At 35.7% G+C, this 22,707-nt stretch overlaps 2 protein-coding genes and 1 long non-coding RNA gene across 4 annotated transcripts in view; 2 read left to right on the top strand and 1 right to left on the bottom strand.

Annotated features, from left to right (window-relative positions):
* The first annotated feature begins 2,447 nt into the window (after positions 1 to 2,447).
* LOC126815378 (acyl-coenzyme A diphosphatase NUDT19) lies at positions 2,448 to 5,836 on the top strand. The gene is made up of 3 exons (XM_050540981.2): positions 2,448 to 3,307; positions 4,171 to 4,378; positions 4,482 to 5,836. Exons 1-3 carry the CDS (start codon positions 2,519 to 2,521, stop codon positions 4,700 to 4,702), a joined length of 1,218 nt encoding a protein of 405 aa, XP_050396938.2. The 5' UTR covers positions 2,448 to 2,518; the 3' UTR covers positions 4,703 to 5,836.
* Positions 5,837 to 5,905: 69 nt separating this feature from the next.
* LOC126815373 (centrosomal protein of 89 kDa) overlaps positions 5,906 to 22,707 on the top strand; it is a 48,978-nt gene continuing 32,176 nt past the window's right edge. For both annotated transcript variants that reach the window (XM_050540968.2, XM_050540967.2), the window contains exons 1-4: positions 5,906 to 6,186; positions 20,195 to 20,433; positions 20,695 to 20,807; positions 21,211 to 21,284. In XM_050540968.2, the coding sequence (XP_050396925.1) occupies positions 6,112 to 6,186; positions 20,195 to 20,433; positions 20,695 to 20,807; positions 21,211 to 21,284 (501 nt within the window). In that variant the 5' untranslated portion in view covers positions 5,906 to 6,111. The remainder of the gene's footprint in view (positions 6,187 to 20,194; positions 20,434 to 20,694; positions 20,808 to 21,210; positions 21,285 to 22,707) is intronic.
* LOC130012105 (uncharacterized) lies at positions 13,850 to 14,690 on the bottom strand. The gene is made up of 2 exons (XR_008787400.1): positions 14,226 to 14,690; positions 13,850 to 14,044 (listed from the first exon to the last, which is right to left on the bottom strand). It is a non-coding gene; the product is annotated as an uncharacterized LOC130012105 (long non-coding RNA).

Genomic DNA, 22,707 nt, shown 5'->3' with positions numbered 1-22,707 from the left:
TAGAAACCTTTTCCCTTTGACTGTTGATGATCTGACGGGGCAATAAATGTTCAGAAATACTAGTCTCTATATTTACTATTCTTACATTATATGCCTGTTATATTTTGCTTGCTTTATTCAACTGCCACTCTGGAACTGTAAAACCAGACATCAACAAAACTTTGCGACCGGTATTTCAAAATGTGTGCACGATAATGCAATGACTATTCTAGCATTATCAATCCATTGCTTTACGTTCGTTTTGTTTAAATCATAAAACCGAAGCTTTTTAAAAATGCTCGTACACAAAAAAAGTTAAAGACTTAATGTCTGAAATAAAATTCCGGAAAGGTTAGGCCTACTGGTCGGTCCATCATCTTGCCACATGCGGCTGAATGATTTTAGAAATCCCAGCCACGACTCCAGATACACAGCAAGGATATGAATGCTGGCGATTGTGAAAAAAGCTATATCTTTTTTACATTTTATCAAAAACCCCGTTATTAACTCTGCGCCTCCGGGAGATATACCCTGATGAAAAGGTAGGTTACCAAGTAACAAAACATACGCCCATAATAGCTAATATCATTGGTGCACTGACAAGAATATGTGACATAATCAAGGCTAACAATTATATACGTAATTATCAGAAATCGTTGAAATTCGATAAATATGCATATAGAGGAAATCAAATGATATATAAGACTCTACAAAGTTAACAAAAGATATAACTACTTTAAACCATGACAAAAATCAAGTATAGACCAGATTCTACAAAGACAATAACAGCCATGGCTCAAAAAATAATTAAAAGGATTGTCGACAGTCAATAGGCTTCATATTTCACTAATTCAAACAAAGTATAAATGTGAAGTACATCATACATTCACTTAGGTTACCAGAAAGTTTACAAGAGAAAACTACATCCCTAGATGTAATTGCAATAACTTGAACAATTCGTGTAAATTTCGAGAAAGTAACTTTGGTCCTTAAAGCGTCCACACAAGATTATACACAATACAATAATTCTAGAAGAAATACTGAGCAATTGTTGAAATCCGACAGGCTTCTTCGTTTAATTAATCGAGACAATACATATATTTTTCCAGCAAATCGAATGGTAACTTTTGTCACCAAAGCATTCACAAGATTCTTAAAAAAAATACAAAAAAAACCCGAAAAAAACCCACCCAACCCCAGTAAAGTAAACGTCATTTTTATGTAAAGATTGGGTGACAATAGAGTGTTCACAAGAAATTGCAGTGGGCGATAGATTGACGGACGATAAGACAGTAATAACGACATTATTCAGTCACACTTCTGAAGTATTCAAAGTGCCTCCTAGGAAAGTGTTTGTCTAGACGTTCGAATGGGACGAAAACAGAGGTCTATCCGTGTGCATATTGGCGTGCAGATCAAAGAATACCCTTGACAGTATAGGAAATCGAAGAAGGGTACGGAAACCTCACAGCCCGGTCAAATTATCCTAAGTCGCATTGCACACGTAACATAGACATAAACATTATCATGTTTGTCACATTTATATGAATTAAGTATTGTGTTGATGAGACTATTAAACGCAGGAGACCTTCACTTGATTAGTAATTGGAGGTTCAAGTCATATCCAGAGTCCCAAACTGCAGAAGTTGTTCAAAGGAAGGAACAGTTTAACAAAAAATTTAAAAGCTGTTTTATGAATATTGGTTTTGTGTTTAAATAAATTATCACGCCGTATGCATGTGAATGGGAGGGGAATCCTTGGTGTCGCCATTTTCAAACACCGCAGAGAATTTCATGATAATGACTAAGTTATTATTTTATATTGGGATATTTTTCACCTCTAAAACAGATAAAGGATTTCGGAAAAATTCATGGTCGAAATGTTGTCCAGTTGGCAATCTATATTTGACTTTAGGGATGTGGAGGTAAACATTGGCATTTAACCCCTAGCTATATGAAAAATTCTACCTTTTTGAATACTTAAAGCAAAAAACAAAACCAACATAATACCAACAACAAAAAAATACCCTCCCCCTCCCCCGCGCCAATAAAAAGAAGAAAAATAAAGATTATTTATTCATAAACAAAACGCTTAGATAAATTAAGACTTATAATAATAATTCATTAACAAAATTGTGCGGGAAATTGGTCTATTTTAAATATTTTAGTGGCGTAAAAAAATAGGTATACGTTTTCAGAAAATATTTTAACTCATTGTGGCGCACATACATTGTGATGGACTGGGGAACTGGGGCTTCGGGCACCTGCAGTGCAATAATCGGCATTCCACGATAACATTGATGTAATCTCCAGCGTATCAAAATATATATTCGGAATGATAAAGGCGAAAGGGTACGAGGGATAATTTGCGATAAATAAAATGACTCGCACTTTAATACTAATACTGTAATAGATTAAATTGCTCATTGATAATATATGGCTGGATAATCAAGATTTGCTGACTTTGACCCTATCCGCACTTGAGGAAAATATGGCAATTTAGAAAACCTTTAGAACTGACCGAACTGCGGGCAGAAATATGGCTACGGTATTAAAGCACTGGAGGGAAGCTGCTACACTTGTGCTGGTAACGGGTAGAAATACATCTTTACGTGAGGGCATTCGGTTTAAACCCGTGAATGCCTCGGTTATCAACAATAATAATGTCAATGGCAATAATGCAGACGAAAACGCATTAAAGGGAGTTAATTTTGAAGTAATGCTTCTAAAGAGAAGCAGTAAAAGTAAATTTATGCCCAGTTTGTATGTGTTCCCAGGGGGTGTAGCTAGTGATGCAGACTTTTCAGAAAAATGGAAAGCTATTTTTCATGATAGTAATAATGAACTTGTTGAAAAGACATTTGAATACGCTAAAAGGGGTGGTATTGGTCCCCCGATGTTTAGTCGTGTTCGAGATGCACAGTTTTCTCAAATTCCAAGTGAGATAGCGTTTAGAATTTGTGCTATAAGAGAGACATTTGAGGAATCAGGGGTATTATTAGCCAGAAATGCTGCAGATATGAAGACAATTGATACAGACTTCATGAAGCATGGTCCAGTGAAAGCTACAGCCTTTCAAATGAGTGAAATTCATGAGTCCTGGCGTAAAAAAGTTTATGCAGATGCATCTGAGTTTGTAACAATGTGTCAGGAGTTAAATATAATACCTGATGTATGGTCACTGTATGAATGGTCAAATTGGTTGACACCCACAGGTCAAGATAAGTTTGCTAAATATGGTAGAAGATATGATACTGCCTTCTATGTTGCTTGTGTTCCAGATAAACCAGATGCCATGGAAGATCAAGGAGAGACAGTTCATCTCCAGGTACGAAGGTCAAAGTAGAGCTTAAGCTCTAGTTCAAGAAATGAATGGTGTTGCACATGAAACCCCTCCTTATTTTCTAGAACATCAATACATTTAATTTTAAAAAGATAAGCTGCTTCTGGTGTAGTACAGGGTAGTTTCACCATTTCTTAGATAAAGTAGCTTTTCTGTTCTGGAACATGTATATCAAGTTACTTGCAAAATTTGCTATGAAACATATTGTGAAGTGTCAAATTCATTGACCCATGGTAATATTTCGAGAGAATGATCTTAGATTACCATTGACCCATGGTAATATTTCGAGAGAATGATCTTAGATTATCATCGTAGCGTACCTATTGATCAATACATGGATGTTTTATAGTCCAAAACAATTTTTTTTACCTTAAACATACATTATGGAAGAGCTAAAGCTGTCTATTGCAGGTCTTTCTTTGGGCCTGAAATGTTATCTAAATTATTAATTAGACATTAATTAACCTATCCAGACCATAATCAACTCTAGATGGCATCGCTAGCCTGCGATCTTTAGTGGATGATGAGCCGATTTACTGCATAACTTTCCTTCACGATTTAACGATTAAATGGATAATCGGGACTATGCTGTTTATCGTACTGACTTTAGTAATGATGATCGAGGCTAGGCGGAAATTTCAATCACTTAGTTCTCGGTTCATAGTGGATCAATTTGAATGAACTTTTCAGCAAATTGCCTTTACATTATCTAGTTTTAAACTATTATAGTGAGAACTGACAACTTGTTATCTAATCTCCCATAATGTATCTTTAAGCTTCTGAAAACAGGCTAGAATTTCATATTTTTTTTTACATGAAGTAATTGTTTTCTGTACATTATTTTGTAGTGGGGCTCACCAGCTGATATTCTAACAGAATATATGAATGGTAATGCTAAAATTGCGCCTCCACAACTTTATGAGTTATCAAGATTTCTCAACTTTGAAAATATAGAGGATCTACATAGATTTATATGGCAAAGAGAAGAACATCGTGTCAAACAATATTTACCTGTTAGAGTGCGATGTCAGGATGCATACTTATTTTTATTACCTGGTAATTATCACTTATTTACATATCCCCCAGAAATTTCACATATATCTGTTTTATGACTACTGATCACAATATAACTAATCAATGTGTGTAATATTTTATTTAGGTGATGATTTATATCCTAAAGAACCAGATTTTGAAGGAAAACAGGAGCAGCCTGAATTATCTGAAACACTTGAGGAATTAAATTGCAAATTTCCGAATCAGCACAGAACTTTTTTATCAGGAGAAAGTGATCATGTAATAGTAGGGTGTAATATACCTTTACCTGGTGGTCATGTGCCACCTGTATCTGAACCACCAATCTCACAAATTTCGAAACTTTAGAATTTGCTGATATATGGTCAATGTTTTGTTGTGATTCAAATAAACAAATATGAAGCTAATTTGTATACATAATTTAATATAAATTGCAAGTAAATATTGGTGTAATCTCTGTCATTTCAGACTATACTGTCTACGCTTTGAACTTAGTATGAAGGCAACTATATTAATCTGGACATAATAGCATCAATTTTATATGTGATAATGACTTTTAGGGAATATTGTCTCAGTCCACTGTTTAACAATGCATTCTACAAATTTCAAATAAAGGCGAAGGTCATTGCTCCTCTCAACATACCAATTGTAGGACATGAGAACTTCAGTATGACCTTTAACACTGTTAGCATTATTTTGTTAAAGCGAAGACAATGTAGTCTGAACTGATCAATAAGATTGTAATTAGTGTGATATTAATCAAAATTATTTTTTAATGGTAAAAAAAAATCTGTTTCTGAGGTCCTGCCTATCAGTTTTGTTTGCGCTGCAGGCCAAAGTGATCATTCGATTGACTTTAGATTGATACACGGAGTTAAAATTGAAGACAATGTAGTCTGAACTGATCAATAAGATTGTGATTAGTGTGATATTAATCAAAATTATTTTTTAATGGTAAAAAATAATCTGTTTCTGAGGTCCTGCCTATCAGTTTTGTTTGCGCTGCAGGCCAAAGTGATCATTCGATTGACTTTAGATTGATACACGGAGTTAAAATTGAAGGTCCTAAGAGGAACAAGTAGCCTATATTGAACTTGAACAGGTAAATCCATGATATTAAATGTTTTGTATACTAAATGCTGGAAGCCAAATAAATTCTAATGAGTTGTTACTCTTAATCAGATTTTAATGTATTGTAAATGTTTCATTACCGAAAAAAAAAAAAAAAAAAATATGTGACAACTCTTTTGGACTGCTAGGTGTATGTTTTGTTGCCTGACAACCAATCTTTATATTTATTCAGATGGGCTCCAGATTGTATTTGTAAGACCAGAGTAATTGGGTATATTAGTAAGTGATAATGAAAAAATTAAATATCTTTTCATTGATTTAAATAAGAATTAATTACAGATCTTATAGTATTTTGTATTGCCTACTCTTTTGTAAACTATAAAAAAACAAATAAAGACATTATCTTTTAAATATAGTAGGTTTTTCAATCATTTTATTTTTAAAAAAGGGTAAATCCTCACGAACATCTCTGGCGCATTATACCCTGGATGGTGATCTGTTTGCCATTAAACACCATTTCATTTCTCCCAAAAATGTGCTAGTGAGAAATCTTGGGTCAACCGCTTAAATGTAGTTACCTCCCTTCGTTCCACAATAAGCCCTCCCTTGCAGTGGGCGTGGTTGAAAACTTCGAAGGTAAGTACATCAAGTCTTTCTTGAGTGTTGATGTTGTTTCACAAATCGACATGATAATCAAAACTAATAGTGACATTGGTTTCAAGATGGCTGCCAGTCGACGGCGGGCGAAATCTTTAGACACGGTATGGGGTTGTTTTCATCTTTCAAGACGCGCACAATGGTTGCTGTTTCGCTTTAATATAGCCATTGCACTACCTAAACTATGTTGGGCTTTTGAATCTAAGGATAATTTATAATCAGCATAGAAACACAACCTAAAGATACCGGTGGCGGTATTTATTTAATGAATTTCACTATTCAGATTGACATGACAGAACATGATGACTGATGTCATACTTTGCAAATAGTGGGGCTATAAATGCTGTGACGTCATCGTGGCTAATTTTCATCGATGACTTCAAAAATCAGGACACGCATTAGCCTACAAAACACTAATTTGTAAACAGATGTCTATACTTAAAATTATAATGATTTATATGCTATGAAATTAGCCTTTCATTTTTTCAATGCCGACAATGGTGTTATTTTTATAATTGGTATGCCGAGAAAATGTCAGTTGAACACTGCATAGGCCTATGCGGCATATCGAGGGATTTTCTCACTGTAAAATTTCATGGCACACAATTTTTTTTTCGAATATGTTTCTACAAACTGCAAAAAAAAAAATATTCTAAAATATTAATAAATAAATAGCTATGACGCTAATATTAATAAGTGAGTGAGGCGTCAATTCTCTACACAGAATACAGGGGGCGTGGCCGCGGTACATTATCTTCGCGAGATTTTCAAGGACGTATTGCAGACCTACCCTTTCCATCACCTGCAATGGTGTGGTAAAGTTGATAGATTGAACCTGCTTAGTTCGTGAAAATAGATTTCTTGATTGACAACACGATAAGGTTTAAATAAGTTTATATAATCCACAAACGACACATGATACAGTTTAAAACAATTAAATGAAACGCGTAAGCGCGTAGTCGATGTTGGTCGATCTAGATGTATTTCAATTCACCATAACCATTAAACACCATTTCTGTTGGTACTACACATAACTATAACACAAAATACATTTATGCTCGACAAGTTGGCCCTGAAAATACAATAGTTGCCATTATCCATATATTCGTAACCAACAGTTCTATTGGCTACACATCCTACAATTTTTACCTTACAGTATTTGAATTACATATATAATTATATATCAAACACTCATGAAACTCACAGTCCACTTGCAGTCATCTATTACAAGAAAGTTAAATTAAATAGCTTACCCATTTGTGGAAAAGAGCCGGTATTGACCTTCACTAAATCTGTAACATGTGGTACTGATGCATGCGTGTAATTTAGTTTTATCCCAGCTAAACTTCTGAATAACCAACCAGGACAAAGAATTACTAATCACCTGATAAACAATATTTCAGAAAGAGACCACCTTCAGAACTATAAAGAGTCCAACGAGTTATCCTTTCAACTATACCAAAAAATATTAAAAGTAAACCCATATAAGAACTAAGACATTTCAACCACTAAAATAAAACACCATAATCCGGACAATACAATTCCAGACCCATACAACTGAAAATCCATCCCCCAAAACATTTTAATGAATTTACATTATCTCACAACCAAAACTATAAACTCACTTATTAAAAACTTCCAACAATCAAGACACTGATCAGGACATTCTTCACCAACATTAATTGACAGAGTCCCAAAATATGACCCTGTTACATACTTCCCCCCACCGTAAAAATGACGTCCCGTCATTTACTTACCAGTAATTAACGACAACAATGCCGTACTAACCTCTGGAGCCATTTTGCTTAAAGAACCTGAAAGATGTAATGAATGAATATAGTTAGCTTTCTCATACCAATCTGACGGATTATTAATTTGAGCCATAACAAAATCACCACTCTGCATCCATTGAGGTTGGTTACATGTTCGGCGAGGTCTTGTTTCAATAGATACATCTGCCGGTAGAGGACTTGGATTATTATCTACGGCGTCACCTGAAACATTAACTTCAATTGATTTTACCTCAGTATTTTCATTACTTACAGATGCGTCATTAGATGCCCCATGAAATATCTCGGTATTGTGATCCCCCTCAACAATATCCTCGATAATTTCATGATCACCTTCCCCTCCTCCCGTAAGAATAACCTCCGGGTAATTCTCATTTACAGGATCATTGGCTTCCACATAACTAAATTCTTCATCAGAACTTGAATCTAATTCAACACATTTTTCCGCAGCTACTTTAGACTCAATTACTATTTTTCGCTTTCTCGGTTTTGGAGTCGGAAAATACACGGGTTCAACGCTATTGATTGATAACAAATTATTTCGATGTAAAGTACGCGATCGTCCACGCCCAGACTCTGGTCTGACCACAAAAACAGGAATTTCCAAATTAGGTTGATCCTCAACAATGTAAACGCCAGGTTCCCATCGATCAGCTAATTTGTGTTTTCCCTGAAACGCTAAAGTACGTACTAAAACACGATCACCAATATCAAGACGAATACCTTTAACTTTCCGATCATATTTTGTCTTCTGTTTTTCTTTACAATTCTCTGATGATTTAATCGCTAATTCATAAGAACGTTGTAACCGTTCCTTTAACGCTTTTACATACGAATGTAATGACACATTAGACACTTCTCGACTCACTCCAAACGCTAAATCTATTGGAAGACGAGGGTGGCGTCCAAACATTAAATAGAAAGGTGAAAATCCAGTGGTTTCATGTCGTGTGCAATTATATGCATGTACAAGAGGTGCTACTTGTATTTTCCAATCATTTTTCTTCTCCGGCGTAAGTGTACCCAGCATATTCAAAAGTGTCCGATTAAATCTTTCACACTGCCCATTACCCATCGGGTGATAAGCTGTGGTGCGGGATTTATCCATACCTACTAAACTACATAATTCTTTAATAATTTTACTCTCAAAATTAGCTCCTTGATCAGAATGTATCCGACTTGGTAAACCATAATGAACTATAAAATTATTGAAAAATACTTCAGCCGTTGTGCGAGCTGTCATATTCCGTGTAGGTATTGCTTGAGCATATTTTGTGAACAGATCTGTAATAACTAGAATATACTGATAATTACCTTTAGATGGTTCTAGTGTTAGAAAATCCATCGCAACAACTTCAAGGGGGTGAGTAGTTTCTATATTCACCAAAGGGGCTCGCATATTTGTAGGAGATTTTCGTCTCAAACAACGTTCACAATTCTTGATCCAAAGTTCAACATCACTTGCCATACCAGGCCAATAAAATCGTTCCCTCATTAATACCATAGTTCTATCTCTACCCATGTGACCAAGATCATCGTGAAGAGCCTGAAATGCTAATTTCCTATAATGACCTGGAAGTACGAGTTGTTCAATTATCTCCCCTTCATGTTCCACAGATCGATATAAAACTCCCTGTTTCAGCTTTAAGTGTTCTAAACGACGACATAATACTTGGACCTCTTTGTTGAACTCCTTGTCAAATGGCTTTATTCCCGACCTTAAATATTTAAGAATAGACAATATAGAGGCATCTTTTGCTTGTTCCTTTCTCCAATCACGTGGTGTCATACCATTTAGACCTAAATTTACCTCCGGCACTAATTCTGGTGATATACTTAAACATTCGGCATAATTACTCGGCTGAATAGAATTACAAATTACATGTACCTGTTCATGTGAAATATATTCCGATTCTTTATGTAATCTTGACAATAAATCGGCGTCCAAATTATTTTTCCCGGGTCTGTATTTTATTTCAAAATCATACGCAGAAAGAGCGGCGAGCCATCTATGACCTGTTGCATCTAATTTAGCGGAAGTCAAAATATAGGTTAATGGATTATTGTCGGTATACACCACAAACTTGTTCCCATACAAATAATCATGAAACTTTTCTGTAACGGCCCATTTTAACCCTAAAAATTCCAATTTATGAGCAGAATAATTTTGTTCCGATTTATTCACACTTCTGCTCGCGTAAGCCACAACTTTCAATAAATTATCTCGTTTCTGATAAAGAACTGCACCCAGACCAGTTTGACAAGCGTCAATATGTAAAACGAATGGTAACGTATAGTCACAGCTTGTAAGAATTGGAGAACTACACAAATGATCCTTTAATTCACAGAATGCATTTTCCTGCTCAATATCCCACTTCCACTTGACGGAAACATTACTTTTATTTTTCTTACCCGTTGTGGGCATCAAAATAGATAAAGGTTTTGATATTTTCGAAAAATCTTTCACAAAACGACGATAATAACCAGCAAATCCAAGAAATTTTCTTACCTCGACAGAATTCAATGGGCGTGGCCATTTTTGGATCACCTCAATTTTCTCTGGATCTGGTTCAATACCCGCTTCGGAGATAACATGTCCAACATAGTTTACACGTCTTTTAAAGAAACTACATTTATCAGGTGCTAATTTTAAATTACACTGACGTAAACGCTCTAAAACCTTATTTAAGCGCTGTAGATGCTCCTCGAATGAATCTGCAAAAATAATCAAATCATCAATATACACTACACATATCGTCAAATGAAGATCTCCTAAGCAATCTTCTAAAAGCCTCTGAAACGTCGCGGGAGAATTACAAAGACCAAAAGGAAGTCTGTTATACTCATAAAAACCAAGCGGACCAATTGTGAAAGCGGTACGCTCCTTATGTTCTTCGGCAACTTCGACCTGGTAATATCCGGACTTCATATCTAACTTTGAATAAAATTTGTTACCTGCTAAATGATCCAATAACTCATCAATTCTGGGAAGAGCGTACGAATCCTTGATCGTTCTATTATTCAATTGTCTGAAATCAGTGCACATGCGTAATTTACCGTTCTTTCTACGACAAAGTACCACGTTTGATGCCCATGGACTATGTGAATTTCTTATAACACCACATGCTAACAACTGCTTTAAATGATCTTTTACTTCAGTAAACATCGATGGAGGTATACGGCGGTGCCGTTGCTTAAACGGTTGTTCATCTATAAGTTCAATTCTGTGTTGTACTCTGGATGTATGTCCCAAGTCCAGATCATTATGTGCGAAAATATCGTCAAAACTTAACAACAGGTTCTTACCTTGAATTATCTCTTCCTCTGATAAATCGCTTTCGTCAATTTCTACTTTATTTAAGACCGAGGCATTGGATCCATCTGAAGTAACTTCGTTATCTTCAATATTTACCGGCTGTAGTTCACACACAATAGCTTTGGGTGAAATAACAATAGTATTTGTAGACACATTTGAAACGTTAACTGAAATATAATCTGTATTATTGTAATCATACATCATTATGGATGGAGAAACATCTAAATCAGATGAAATACTGGAACGTTGACATGGGTGTACCATCACCGACACCTTCGGGTATCGTAACTTTTTATCAACATAACATGGTAACGTTATACGAGAATTTGGACGAACTAGTATCCTATTGACTGAGGCACTTTTCACTATTCCTAAACTGAAATCTCGTTTGACTAATTCTTTTTCTGATAAATCCATACTACGAAAAGATAAATACCAAGAAGTGGTTAATTTCGCTTTTTGGAGAAAAGATTTCCCATGTTCATCTTTACATTGTTTCATCAGAAGAGTCAATACATTTGTTCCAAGTAAAACCGGAACCAATGAATTATATCTACTCACCGGAACTAATAAAATACAAGTTATTGTTTCATCTGTCAATTCTGAAAACTGTAAATCTGCTTCAATATATCCTTTATACGGCAATGGTTTACCATCAGCACATTCTATATCCAACATAGTTTTAAGCGGTTGTAAAGGTAAATGTTTTAATTTAGAATTATATAACTCTTCACTTACAGTAGACACAGTTGATCCAGTATCTAAAAGTGCAGTACAACAATTTCCCTCAACTTTAACATTGGCTTCATTAGGTTCACCAACTACAAAATTCGATTTCAACGTCGCTCTGGGAAGTCTCTGCGTGGAGTACCCCAGGGCGCTTCCCTTGGCCTGAGGTTGTGAACGTTTAAAGAACGATTCTGGTTAAATGCTGCTCTGCAACCCAACCTAATATGACCGTACTGACCACAAGCCCAACACTTGGGTCCCGGTCCTTGACTACTACGCCGATTATCCCGGTTATTACTACTAAAATTATTTGACATCTCACCTCTTGAATCATTTCCTTGTGACTGCCATCGTGGAACCTTAGGTCTGTCAACTTTATAAGCTAATTGCGAAACTTGATCCTTCAATCCACTAACTTGTGAAGAAATACTGTGAACTATCCCTTTAAGTTCCTGAAATTCAGAATTAGAAGACTTTGTATGTATCATGTTAAAAGGATTTGGCTTCGAAGTAGCGGTACTCGCTGACAAGTTTCGTTGATTAACATCATGCTCTATACGGCGAAGTTGAACACGTAGTGTGTCGAAACTTGTTGATTTATCATATTTGTGAGCAGACAAATCACGTAAGTGTGGCAACAATCCACGCCAAAATACATTCCTTAATGTCTCATCGGATTCTTTAGGATCTGGACTACCCTCTCGAGTTACTCTTGCGAGTATATCTTCTAACCGGCATGCCCAATCTGTAACCGTTTCAGATGGATATTGTTTAGCACTGTAAAAGAGTCCGATTAAAGATTCTGCTTCTTCACATGTACCGTAAACACTATGCAATTTGGCTAAGACAGTTTTAACATCAACATGCGGACCTAACCGCATTATAACCTTACCGGCCTCCCCTTTAAGTGATCGGCGAATAGCCAACAGTATTACATGGTTATCATATACACCTTCTGAAATTAAACAATCTACTTCGTATCTCCAAAGGTCGTAACTAACTTCACCTTTTCCTGGTTCACCATAAAACATTGACAACTTCGGCATCGGATTAACTGGTGGTCTTGATTTAGTAGACGACTCTGTTTCATCATCCGATTTAACCGGCCACTTACCTTTAGATTTCAAAACATCTTCCATCCACTCAGCAACGTCATCTTCAGTCTTACCTATACGCTTTGGAAAAAGACCCAACTTTCTTAGTGTGTTACCCAAGACCACAACTTCTTCCTCCGACATATTCAAACCAATCAACTGACCAAACTACTCTAAACTCTACATAAAAAAAACTCCACTGTTGATAAAATAAAGACAATACAAGTTATAGTGTTACTGGGATAACTGTTATATATTTTAGTATAATGCAATGTGTATTGAATGATGTTCTAAGATTATCAATAGTTACGGAATTTTATGCCCTAACTTATTTAAACTTGACCTATTTATTTATTAGTGCTGTCAACATCCATACTTACAACCATACATACCAGGTTTACCGACACTAAAAATAAATGAAAACAAACAAATTAACACTAAATTAATCAAATTAACACTAAATTAATCAATAGTTCATAATATTAATGTTCAATATTCACTGTTACACAGTTCCAATCTTCATCCAGAATCTGTTATAATTTCAGTTCCAGTGGTTAAACACTGTCACAAAGTCACGAGAATTCAAGCTTGATGATAATGTGCATATAAATTTGAATGTCAGTAATTAAACGCCATCGGATTCACTTTAAAGTCTAACGATAAGTTAATTGAAAACTAAACAGTTCAACTTGTTACTGGTACAACCAAGAAAATCTACTCCTCCCTGGGGGCTCCATTATTGCAGACCTACCCTTTCCATCACCTGCAATGGTGTGGTAAAGTTGATAGATTGAACCTGCTTAGTTCGTGAAAATAGATTTCTTGATTGACAACACGATAAGGTTTAAATAAGTTTATATAATCCACAAACGACACATGATACAGTTTAAAACAATTAAATGAAACGCGTAAGCGCGTAGTCGATGTTGGTCGATCTAGATGTATTTCAATTCACCATAACCATTAAACACCATTTCTGTTGGTACTACACATAACTATAACACAAAATACATTTATGCTCGACAAGTTGGCCCTGAAAATACAATAGTTGCCATTATCCATATATTCGTAACCAACAGTTCTATTGGCTACACATCCTACAATTTTTACCTTACAGTATTTGAATTACATATATAATTATATATCAAACACTCATGAAACTCACAGTCCACTTGCAGTCATCTATTACAAGAAAGTTAAATTAAATAGCTTACCCATTTGTGGAAAAGAGCCGGTATTGACCTTCACTAAATCTGTAACATGTGGTACTGATGCATGCGTGTAATTTAGTTTTATCCCAGCTAAACTTCTGAATAACCAACCAGGACAAAGAATTACTAATCACCTGATAAACAATATTTCAGAAAGAGACCACCTTCAGAACTATAAAGAGTCCAACGAGTTATCCTTTCAACTATACCAAAAAATATTAAAAGTAAACCCATATAAGAACTAAGACATTTCAACCACTAAAATAAAACACCATAATCCGGACAATACAATTCCAGACCCATACAACTGAAAATCCATCCCCCAAAACATTTTAATGAATTTACATTATCTCACAACCAAAACTATAAACTCACTTATTAAAAACTTCCAACAATCAAGACACTGATCAGGACATTCTTCACCAACATTAATTGACAGAGTCCCAAAATATGACCCTGTTACAGACGTATCCACAGAAGAAGATTGTGGAACATTATGTAAGTTTTCAAATGTAGAATTCGTCTTAATGTAACTTAATCGCAAAACGGTGTTGGAAATTCATTTCTCCACTTTTGTGAACTTTTGATTTTTTGTCCTGATGTTGTGTTTATTCATTTAGGTGGTAATGATATCCGTGTTTCATCTCATGCAATTTTTCAGAGCTTGTGTGCTCTGGTAGTAAAATTAAAGCAGCTGGCTGCAGACGTATTGTTGAGCAAGGGCAAATTCTCAAAATCTCCCGGTCTTAACTTACATGTAAATATTGTAAACCATCTTTTGTATGATCTTTTCAAATCTTTTTTTTTGTTTATTTCAGAAATATTAAGCTACCTGTTGATATTTTGACAGACAAAATCCACTTTGTATGATTACCTCCCTTTAATTCATTTTAAATTGATAATGGAACATTGCATGACTTCTATCGCAGAAACTACTTTTAAACATGATACTTTTTGAAAATTTATTTAATCTTAAGTTTTACTTGTCAGGTCTGTTATTACTGTAATGGTTATAGAAGTGCAAAAGTGTTACTTTTGAATTGCTGTTGAGATTTGCTTTAGTTTGATATGTTGGATGATGACATTTGTTCATTTTTTTAAATTTTTTTTTGATTTTGGTTTGCGGTGAAATAGTTTGTTATACTTATACATGTAAACACTTATAAAATCCATACTACATTATATAATGGTGGCCATCATGGATTCCAATATGGTTGACATCACCTAATTTGCATATTTGCATCTCCATTAATCTTATTTAGTTACATTTTGTATTAATTGAATATTATTCTGTGAATGTTACTGAAATTTGAATATAAATAGTTACGATTTCAACAATATTAAACATTTTTTGTTTTTAATTTATTCAAAATGGCCGACATCACGGTCAACCTATGTTTTTTTTCCCGTCATGCATTAGAGTGTCGATCGGGCATGCCTTGTGGCAATTTTCAGCAAGGTCGGATATTTTGTCCATGTATTATGCATTATTATGTGCTTCTGATCCATTGTTAATTCCTGAATTTTGTGCCATTAACCCTGTGACCTTTCATTGTATTTTAACCTGCTAGAGATTTTCTCTATATAAAATTTTAGACAAAAAATGCTTGGATTCACCGAACATAAATGTTCATATCTTGGCTTCTAATTAAGATATCTTAAATCTGTAAACTGTTTTAAGTTATTTAAATGTATTTATCAAATAGGCTTATTTGTAAATAAATCCATTAATAAATGAATTTTGCATTCATAGCCCTACAAATAGCTAGATATGGTCTGAACATATGCAAGCCTTATTACACGTACACTTGTACAGCTAGATAGACCTGCAGCTTATCTTTATACATACTATTTTAAATTTAATTTTGGGCCTAGTGTGTGATTAAAAATACGTTTTTCCCATTTTCAGTGGATTTTTTATTTATTAATTCTTTCTTAAAAATAAAGTTAAATTTCTTAATAATTAATCAATACATTTCTTCATCATTAGATTGGTCCTTTTATGTTGCCAGTTGTTGAGTTAAGACTTCACCTGTAGGGTCCAGATATCACACTTTAATATATACTATTCAAAAAAAGTAGGGGATATTTGATTTTGGGGGCATAATACTAAAATATGCAAATGACTACGAAAAGTCACTATAGAACCTAACAGAAGAAACATTTCCAGTTACATGTGACGCCCAAACACACCAATAGCTACCGCATGGAATGCAGGTGATGCTTGGGATCATCATGGGGGTCCAACCAAAGATTTGCACGACTCTGACTTTGAATGTTACAGTCATTGTGGCATTGAATTCCAGGGTGGAAACATCAGTTTAATTGTTTTAGTGACCAGAAAACAAATTTTGATATGCGTCGGCTTACCCAAAATGAAAGGTTACGTGCCCTTGGCATGCTACAGATCGGCACAACACAGGCGGTTGTGGCCCGGACGATGAATGTTTCTCAGTCTGTCATAAGGAGGCTATGGTCCGGATACCTTGATACACAATCTGTACAGGACAGACCACGCTCAGGTCGACCAAGGGCGACAACTCAAGCCCAGGATCGATTTATCCGTACCTTGGCCTTGAGAAATCGTGTCATCACAGCAAATCCGATCAGCGCTCGTCTTCAAACAGACACTGGTGTGAGAGTGAGTGGCCAGACGATTCGGAATCGACTGCATAGGGGTCACCTTCGCGCCCGACGTCCTCGTGTGATCCCTTGTTTGAGAGATCATCACATTCAGGCAAGACGTCGTTGGTGTAGGGATCGTCAACACTGGGATAATCGACGCTGGAGCAATGTGATGTTTTCAGATGAGTCAAGGTTCACTGTTGATTTTTGGACAGACGTAGGAGGGTGTGGCGTCGTCGAAACGAGCGCTTCCAAGACGTTAACGTCATCAGACATGATCGATTTGGGGGTGGTTCTGTTATGGTGTGGGGAGGCATCACTGTTGCTGGAAGAACGGCTTTACATGTTGTTGCAGGGCGTGTTACAGGCCAGTACTACCGGGACAACATCTTGGCAGTCCATGTTGTGCCGTTCGCACGACGTCATGGCCGCCGTTTCATCTTCCAGGATGACAACGCAAGATGTCACAGGGCCAGGATCGTTACAGGTTACCTCCAACAACAGAACATCACCACATTACCTTGGCCAGCACTGAGTCCCGACCTCTCCCCCATCGAGCATGTCTGGGACATGCTTGGACAGAGGTTATGTCAACGTCAACAACGTCCTGCCAATGTCCAAGAACTTGCTGCTGCGTTGCAACAGGAATGGGACAATCTGGACCAAAATGACCTTAGACGTCTCATTAGGAGTATGCCACGTCGGATCAATGCTTGTTTGGCAAACAGAGGAGGATTTACCCGTTACTGACTTGGTTGTGATGCTGTGGTAACTTTGCTGTTTGACCCCGGGTATCATTTTACCCTTATAATGGTCAGTCTGTGCCTTACTTAGTCTAACGATCATTTGGAATAAATCGATGAATGTGAACTTCATTTCATTTTGTCATTTGTTTCTTCGACAGTTTCATTAGGTGACTTTAATAACACTTAAAAATCAAATATCCCCTACTTTTTTTGAATAGTATATTACAATCATTCTATTTGCTTTTAATAGTTTTATACAAATAAAGTATTGAGGCCCAATGGATGGCATGCGAATTTGGCTTGTAATGATAACATTTAAAAACAAAAAGTGTTATTATAATTCATTATTTGGAAGTAGTAAAGCCTCTATGCATGTATTGTAGGTGGACATGTACATATACTCCTTCAGCAATATTCTCAGAACACTTGTTTATTGTTAGAAGGGGGGGTTGGATGGCCGAGTGTTTAAAAGTTATAAAATCATATGTACATACTGTTTCTTCTTGGGGTAAATTCTGTACGGCTTCCATGGCATCCATTACACCTAATGTAGTCTTTAGTGATGCATTATTAATTATTATCTTGAAAATCATTTTCTGAACTAATAACTTACGATTTCTGAGAATAAAAAGAACAGCAGTTGCCAGGCAAGATATGCCCACATTTTGCAAGAGAGAGGTTGGACAGGCGACCCTACTCCTTGTCACGTACAACCGGGGATTCGAAACCACGCCAGTTGACTCAATGACAGGCTTTATGATACAGCGCGCACATGCTAACCATTCGGCCATCCAACCCCCTGTTAGAATAGCACTGGGTATATAGCCTATTGTAAAATAGGCAGTATGCTACAGATTATTAACATTACTGTATAGTATAATAACAGCCTCTGTGTTGAGTCATCATTCATCATATTATTTGTCAGTAAAATTAAAATAAAATAAAAATATGTGTTAGAAGCTGTATTTTTGGCCATCAGGATTTTTAAAGAATGATTCTTTACTGCTGCTCTCATTTAATTCTACTTTCATGCTTGTCCCAGCCCCTTGTCCATGTAGACAATAGTAGTAGTTTCTTTTGCAAACATTTGTGGTGGATTATCCCTATAATCAGTGAGTCATGCGTTTCAACAATTACAGCATTCAACATTCTGAGTTTGTATAACACACATTGGGCTCATTGTTGCAAATATGTAGTCTAAACTTGTGCAATTATACCCCCACCAGACCGGTGTGGCGTCCTTACTGCACTGCTACGGTGACGGAAAAGGTGGTCTCAGAGGGTGTCAAGATCACCATAAGTGTGGTGGAAATGCCATATATCGTGCTGTGGTTTGCATGGGGGCAAATGATCTCCAAGTCACAGAGTTTGTTTTGAGGATGTTCAAAACAAACACGAAGGTTTTGCGATCTAACCAGAAAAGCTGTGAGAATGTGGCTTTTTTCACGTTTGTAATATTTTGAGACATTTTCTTACATTGTTTTCACACGAAGGTTTTGCGATCTAACCAGAAAAGCTGTGAGAATGTGGCTTTTTTCACGTTTGTAATATTTTGGGACATTTTCTTACATTGTTTTCACATTTGCCCGCAACCTTGTGCATTTTCTGGTCGCCGTGCGATCGCAGCAGTGCAGTTATGATGCCACCCCGGTCTGACAGGGGAATTAGTAAAGTAGTTTTATCGCTCTTATCAACATCATTGTGTACCGGTAACATCAATGCCTACCACTACCAGTAACATCAATGTTGACCAGTAACATCAATATGTACCGGTAAAATCAATTTTTACCAGTAACATCAATATGTACCGGTAACATCAATTTTTACCAGTAACATCAATATGTACCAGTAACATCAATATGTACCGGTTACATCAATTTTTACCAGTAACATCAATATGTACCAGGGACACCAATGTGTAAAGGTAGCATCAATGCGCCAGCGTTATTATCTTATTTCCTGCAAACAACAATATTGTGAAGATTGAATCTCTATGGTTCACTTCCATTCAGTATCTACAAAGTGATATGATAAAATTGAACATTTGTCAACATTTGCCATGGACTGCAGACAATATACATTTACGAGTCAACACAAGCCATTTCCAGTACATTGTAGTGGAGATCAAGCTATCGGAACTTGATATTTTCCAAGAAATACAAATGACATTAATTAAACATACATTATGCAAGAGCTAAATCTGCCTATTGTAGTTCTTTCTTTGAGCCTGAAATGTTATATAAACTATTAATTAGACATTAATTAACGTATCCAGACCATAATCAACTCTCGATGTCAACGATAGCCTGCGATAATTGTTGGATTATGATCGGATTTGCTGCATAACTTTCCTTCTCGATTTAACAATTAAATGGATAATCGAGACTATGATTTTTGTGGTACCGACTTTAGTAATGATGACCGAGGCTATGCGGAACTTTCGTTCGCTTATTTCTCGGTTCATAGTGGATCAATTTGACTGAAATTTTCAGCAAATTGCCTTTACATTATCTAGTTTTTAACTATTATAGTGAGAACTGCCAATTCGTTATCGAATCTCCCATAATGTATCTTTAAAATGAATTTATTTTGTTATTTTAGGGAGCGCATCGACATATATCTCCTGCTTTAATACCAGCAGTTGCTTTTGCCGCTGTGCCAAAAACTGGCGTAGAACCACCTGATAACCCTTGGGGTATGCAACGTGATATAAATATGACATTGACTGGTACCGGAACTTTACCTCGTTTATTTGCTTCTCGTAGACCCATGTCAGATGATGATCTATTCAGTGATCCAGAAAGCAGTCTGTATGACTATCAACAAATGGATGAGGCAGGGTATGTTTTTAATTTTTTTATCAGTTATCTGCAGTTATTTCTGTTCCTGACAGTTCTCTTGAACATTGCAAATTTCTCAGAGCAATCCTGAAATGGAGATCGTTCTAGTTCACCGCAGGAGTTTTATGGAAGATTTTTCTATTTTATTAAACCACCCTATCAAGATGGTGGAAGTTTAAATGTATAATTTGAATTGCCTTAGTTAAGTTTTCAAATATTGTCAATGTTTACTATTATTAAGCAGTTTGTTTGTTATTATAGCTATTCAACAGTTGAGTTTGGAACTTGGCCACGACGAGGTGGTCCAAGACCAAGGCCATCTAACCAATCACCAAAGTCTCAAAGATCTTTTAATCAACAAGCTGCTTCTACAGGTCTTTATACTTTCTATCAATTGAAGAAATGCTCACATTAATGTATCTAATCTAATAGTTCCTTAATTAATCTTTTTTCCAAGTTATTGATTATTTATCTTATGGCTCTCTGTTTTATCTTCGTACATAAAAGTCATACCAAAGTGATTCCACAGATAATCTTACTGAATTGTTATGATTTCTTAAAAGGACAATTAAAATTTCCAAAAGTCGGAAAAGTAGGGAGGTTAGCTTTGCATGCATATGTCATTAAAACAAATCTGAATTGTCAATTTTTTATGTGTGATACTGTCAGAGTCCAGTTATTTGTAACAGTGACAAGCACTGCATATATGAATTTGTTGTGGTAATTAGTACAAAATTATCTTATGTTTAATGAAATTATTTTTTTCTTTTTGTATAGCTCCTGGATTTTATCATATCATAGAACCAAATAACAATGATATCTATGCAGTACCTGACAAACCTAAATTTAGGGTAAGTAGACAAGCATTAAAATTAAATTTATTATTTTATTGGTAATTTTTTATGAATGCAATACAATTTTGAGCAAGACTTAAAAATTAAAAAGGCTTCCCAAGTTGTAACTCATTATTTATGTTTTAATTGAAATACAATAATGTAATTTTTCTTGTTTTATTTTATATATGCTCACATTTTCATGTGGACGAATTATGTCGTTGCCTCTGTCTGTCCGACCGTCCATCCATCTGTCCTTCCACAATTTGTTTGTGGAAACTCTACAGGTCACGATTTTGATGAAACTTGAAATATAGGTCTATCTCCCAAAGATCTTGGTTCCTTTCAATATTGGAATGTATCGGACAATAACTTCATGGATTGCAGCTCATGATTGTACGAAAAATCACATTTTTGTGGACAGTCTACCGGTCACCGTTTTTATCCGATTTTGACGAAACTTGAAATATACCAGTAGGTTTACCTTCCAACGATCTCGAGTCTTTTCGATATTGGCATGTATAGGACAGTAAGTAACATCATGAATTATGGCCCCTGATTGTATGATAAATCATGTTTATAGCTTATGGACACTCTAGAGGTCACAATTTTCATCAGATTTTGATGGAACATGATATGCTTGTTAATAACCCAAAGATCTTGGTTTCTTTTGATATTCGCACATATCAAAACTTCCTGAATTATGGCCCTTCATTGTACAGAAAATTATAATCCGATTTAAAAATACGTTTCAATATATCACTGTTGGTTGAGTTCGATTTTAGTGAAAATCGGACCAAAACTGCTGGACAAAATGGCCGTCCCTTGTATGCAAAAATATGGTATATCAAGGTTGTGGACTCTCTAGAGTTCACAATTTTGATTCGATTTTAATGAAACTTGAAATACATGTTTATAACCCAAAGATCTTGGTTCCTGTTGATATTCGCGCATATATATATATCAGACTGTAATTTTCTGGATTGTGGCCCCTGATTGTAAGAAAAATCGTGTTTTTTAGCTTGTGAATTCTCTGGAGGTCACAATTTTTATCCAATTTTAAAAACTGTTTAAATATATCACCATTCCACTATGATGAAGGTTGATTTTGAATAACGGGTAAATTGAAAAGAAACTGCTCGACAAAATGGCCGCTCTTTGTACGCAAATTGTGTAAAAGTATGTAATACTAGAAGTCACAATTTTTATCCTATTTTGATGAAACTTAAAATATATCTTTATATCCCAAAGATCTCAGTCCCTTTCGATACTTGCGCATTTCAGACCATAACTTTCTGGATTATGGCCCCTGATTGTACGAAAATTCTCTTTTGTTTTTAGGTTGTTTTCTATCCATCTCTTGCAAAATAGGGGGTTGGATGACCGAATGGTTAGCATATGCGTGCTGTATCATAAGGTCTGTCATTGACTCAACTGGCGT

This window comes from Patella vulgata, chromosome 3 (assembly GCF_932274485.2).
Source record: "Patella vulgata chromosome 3, xgPatVulg1.2, whole genome shotgun sequence".
In the NCBI taxonomy this organism is placed as follows: Eukaryota; Metazoa; Mollusca; class Gastropoda; family Patellidae; genus Patella; species Patella vulgata.
This window is presented reverse-complemented; position numbering and strand designations above follow the sequence as displayed.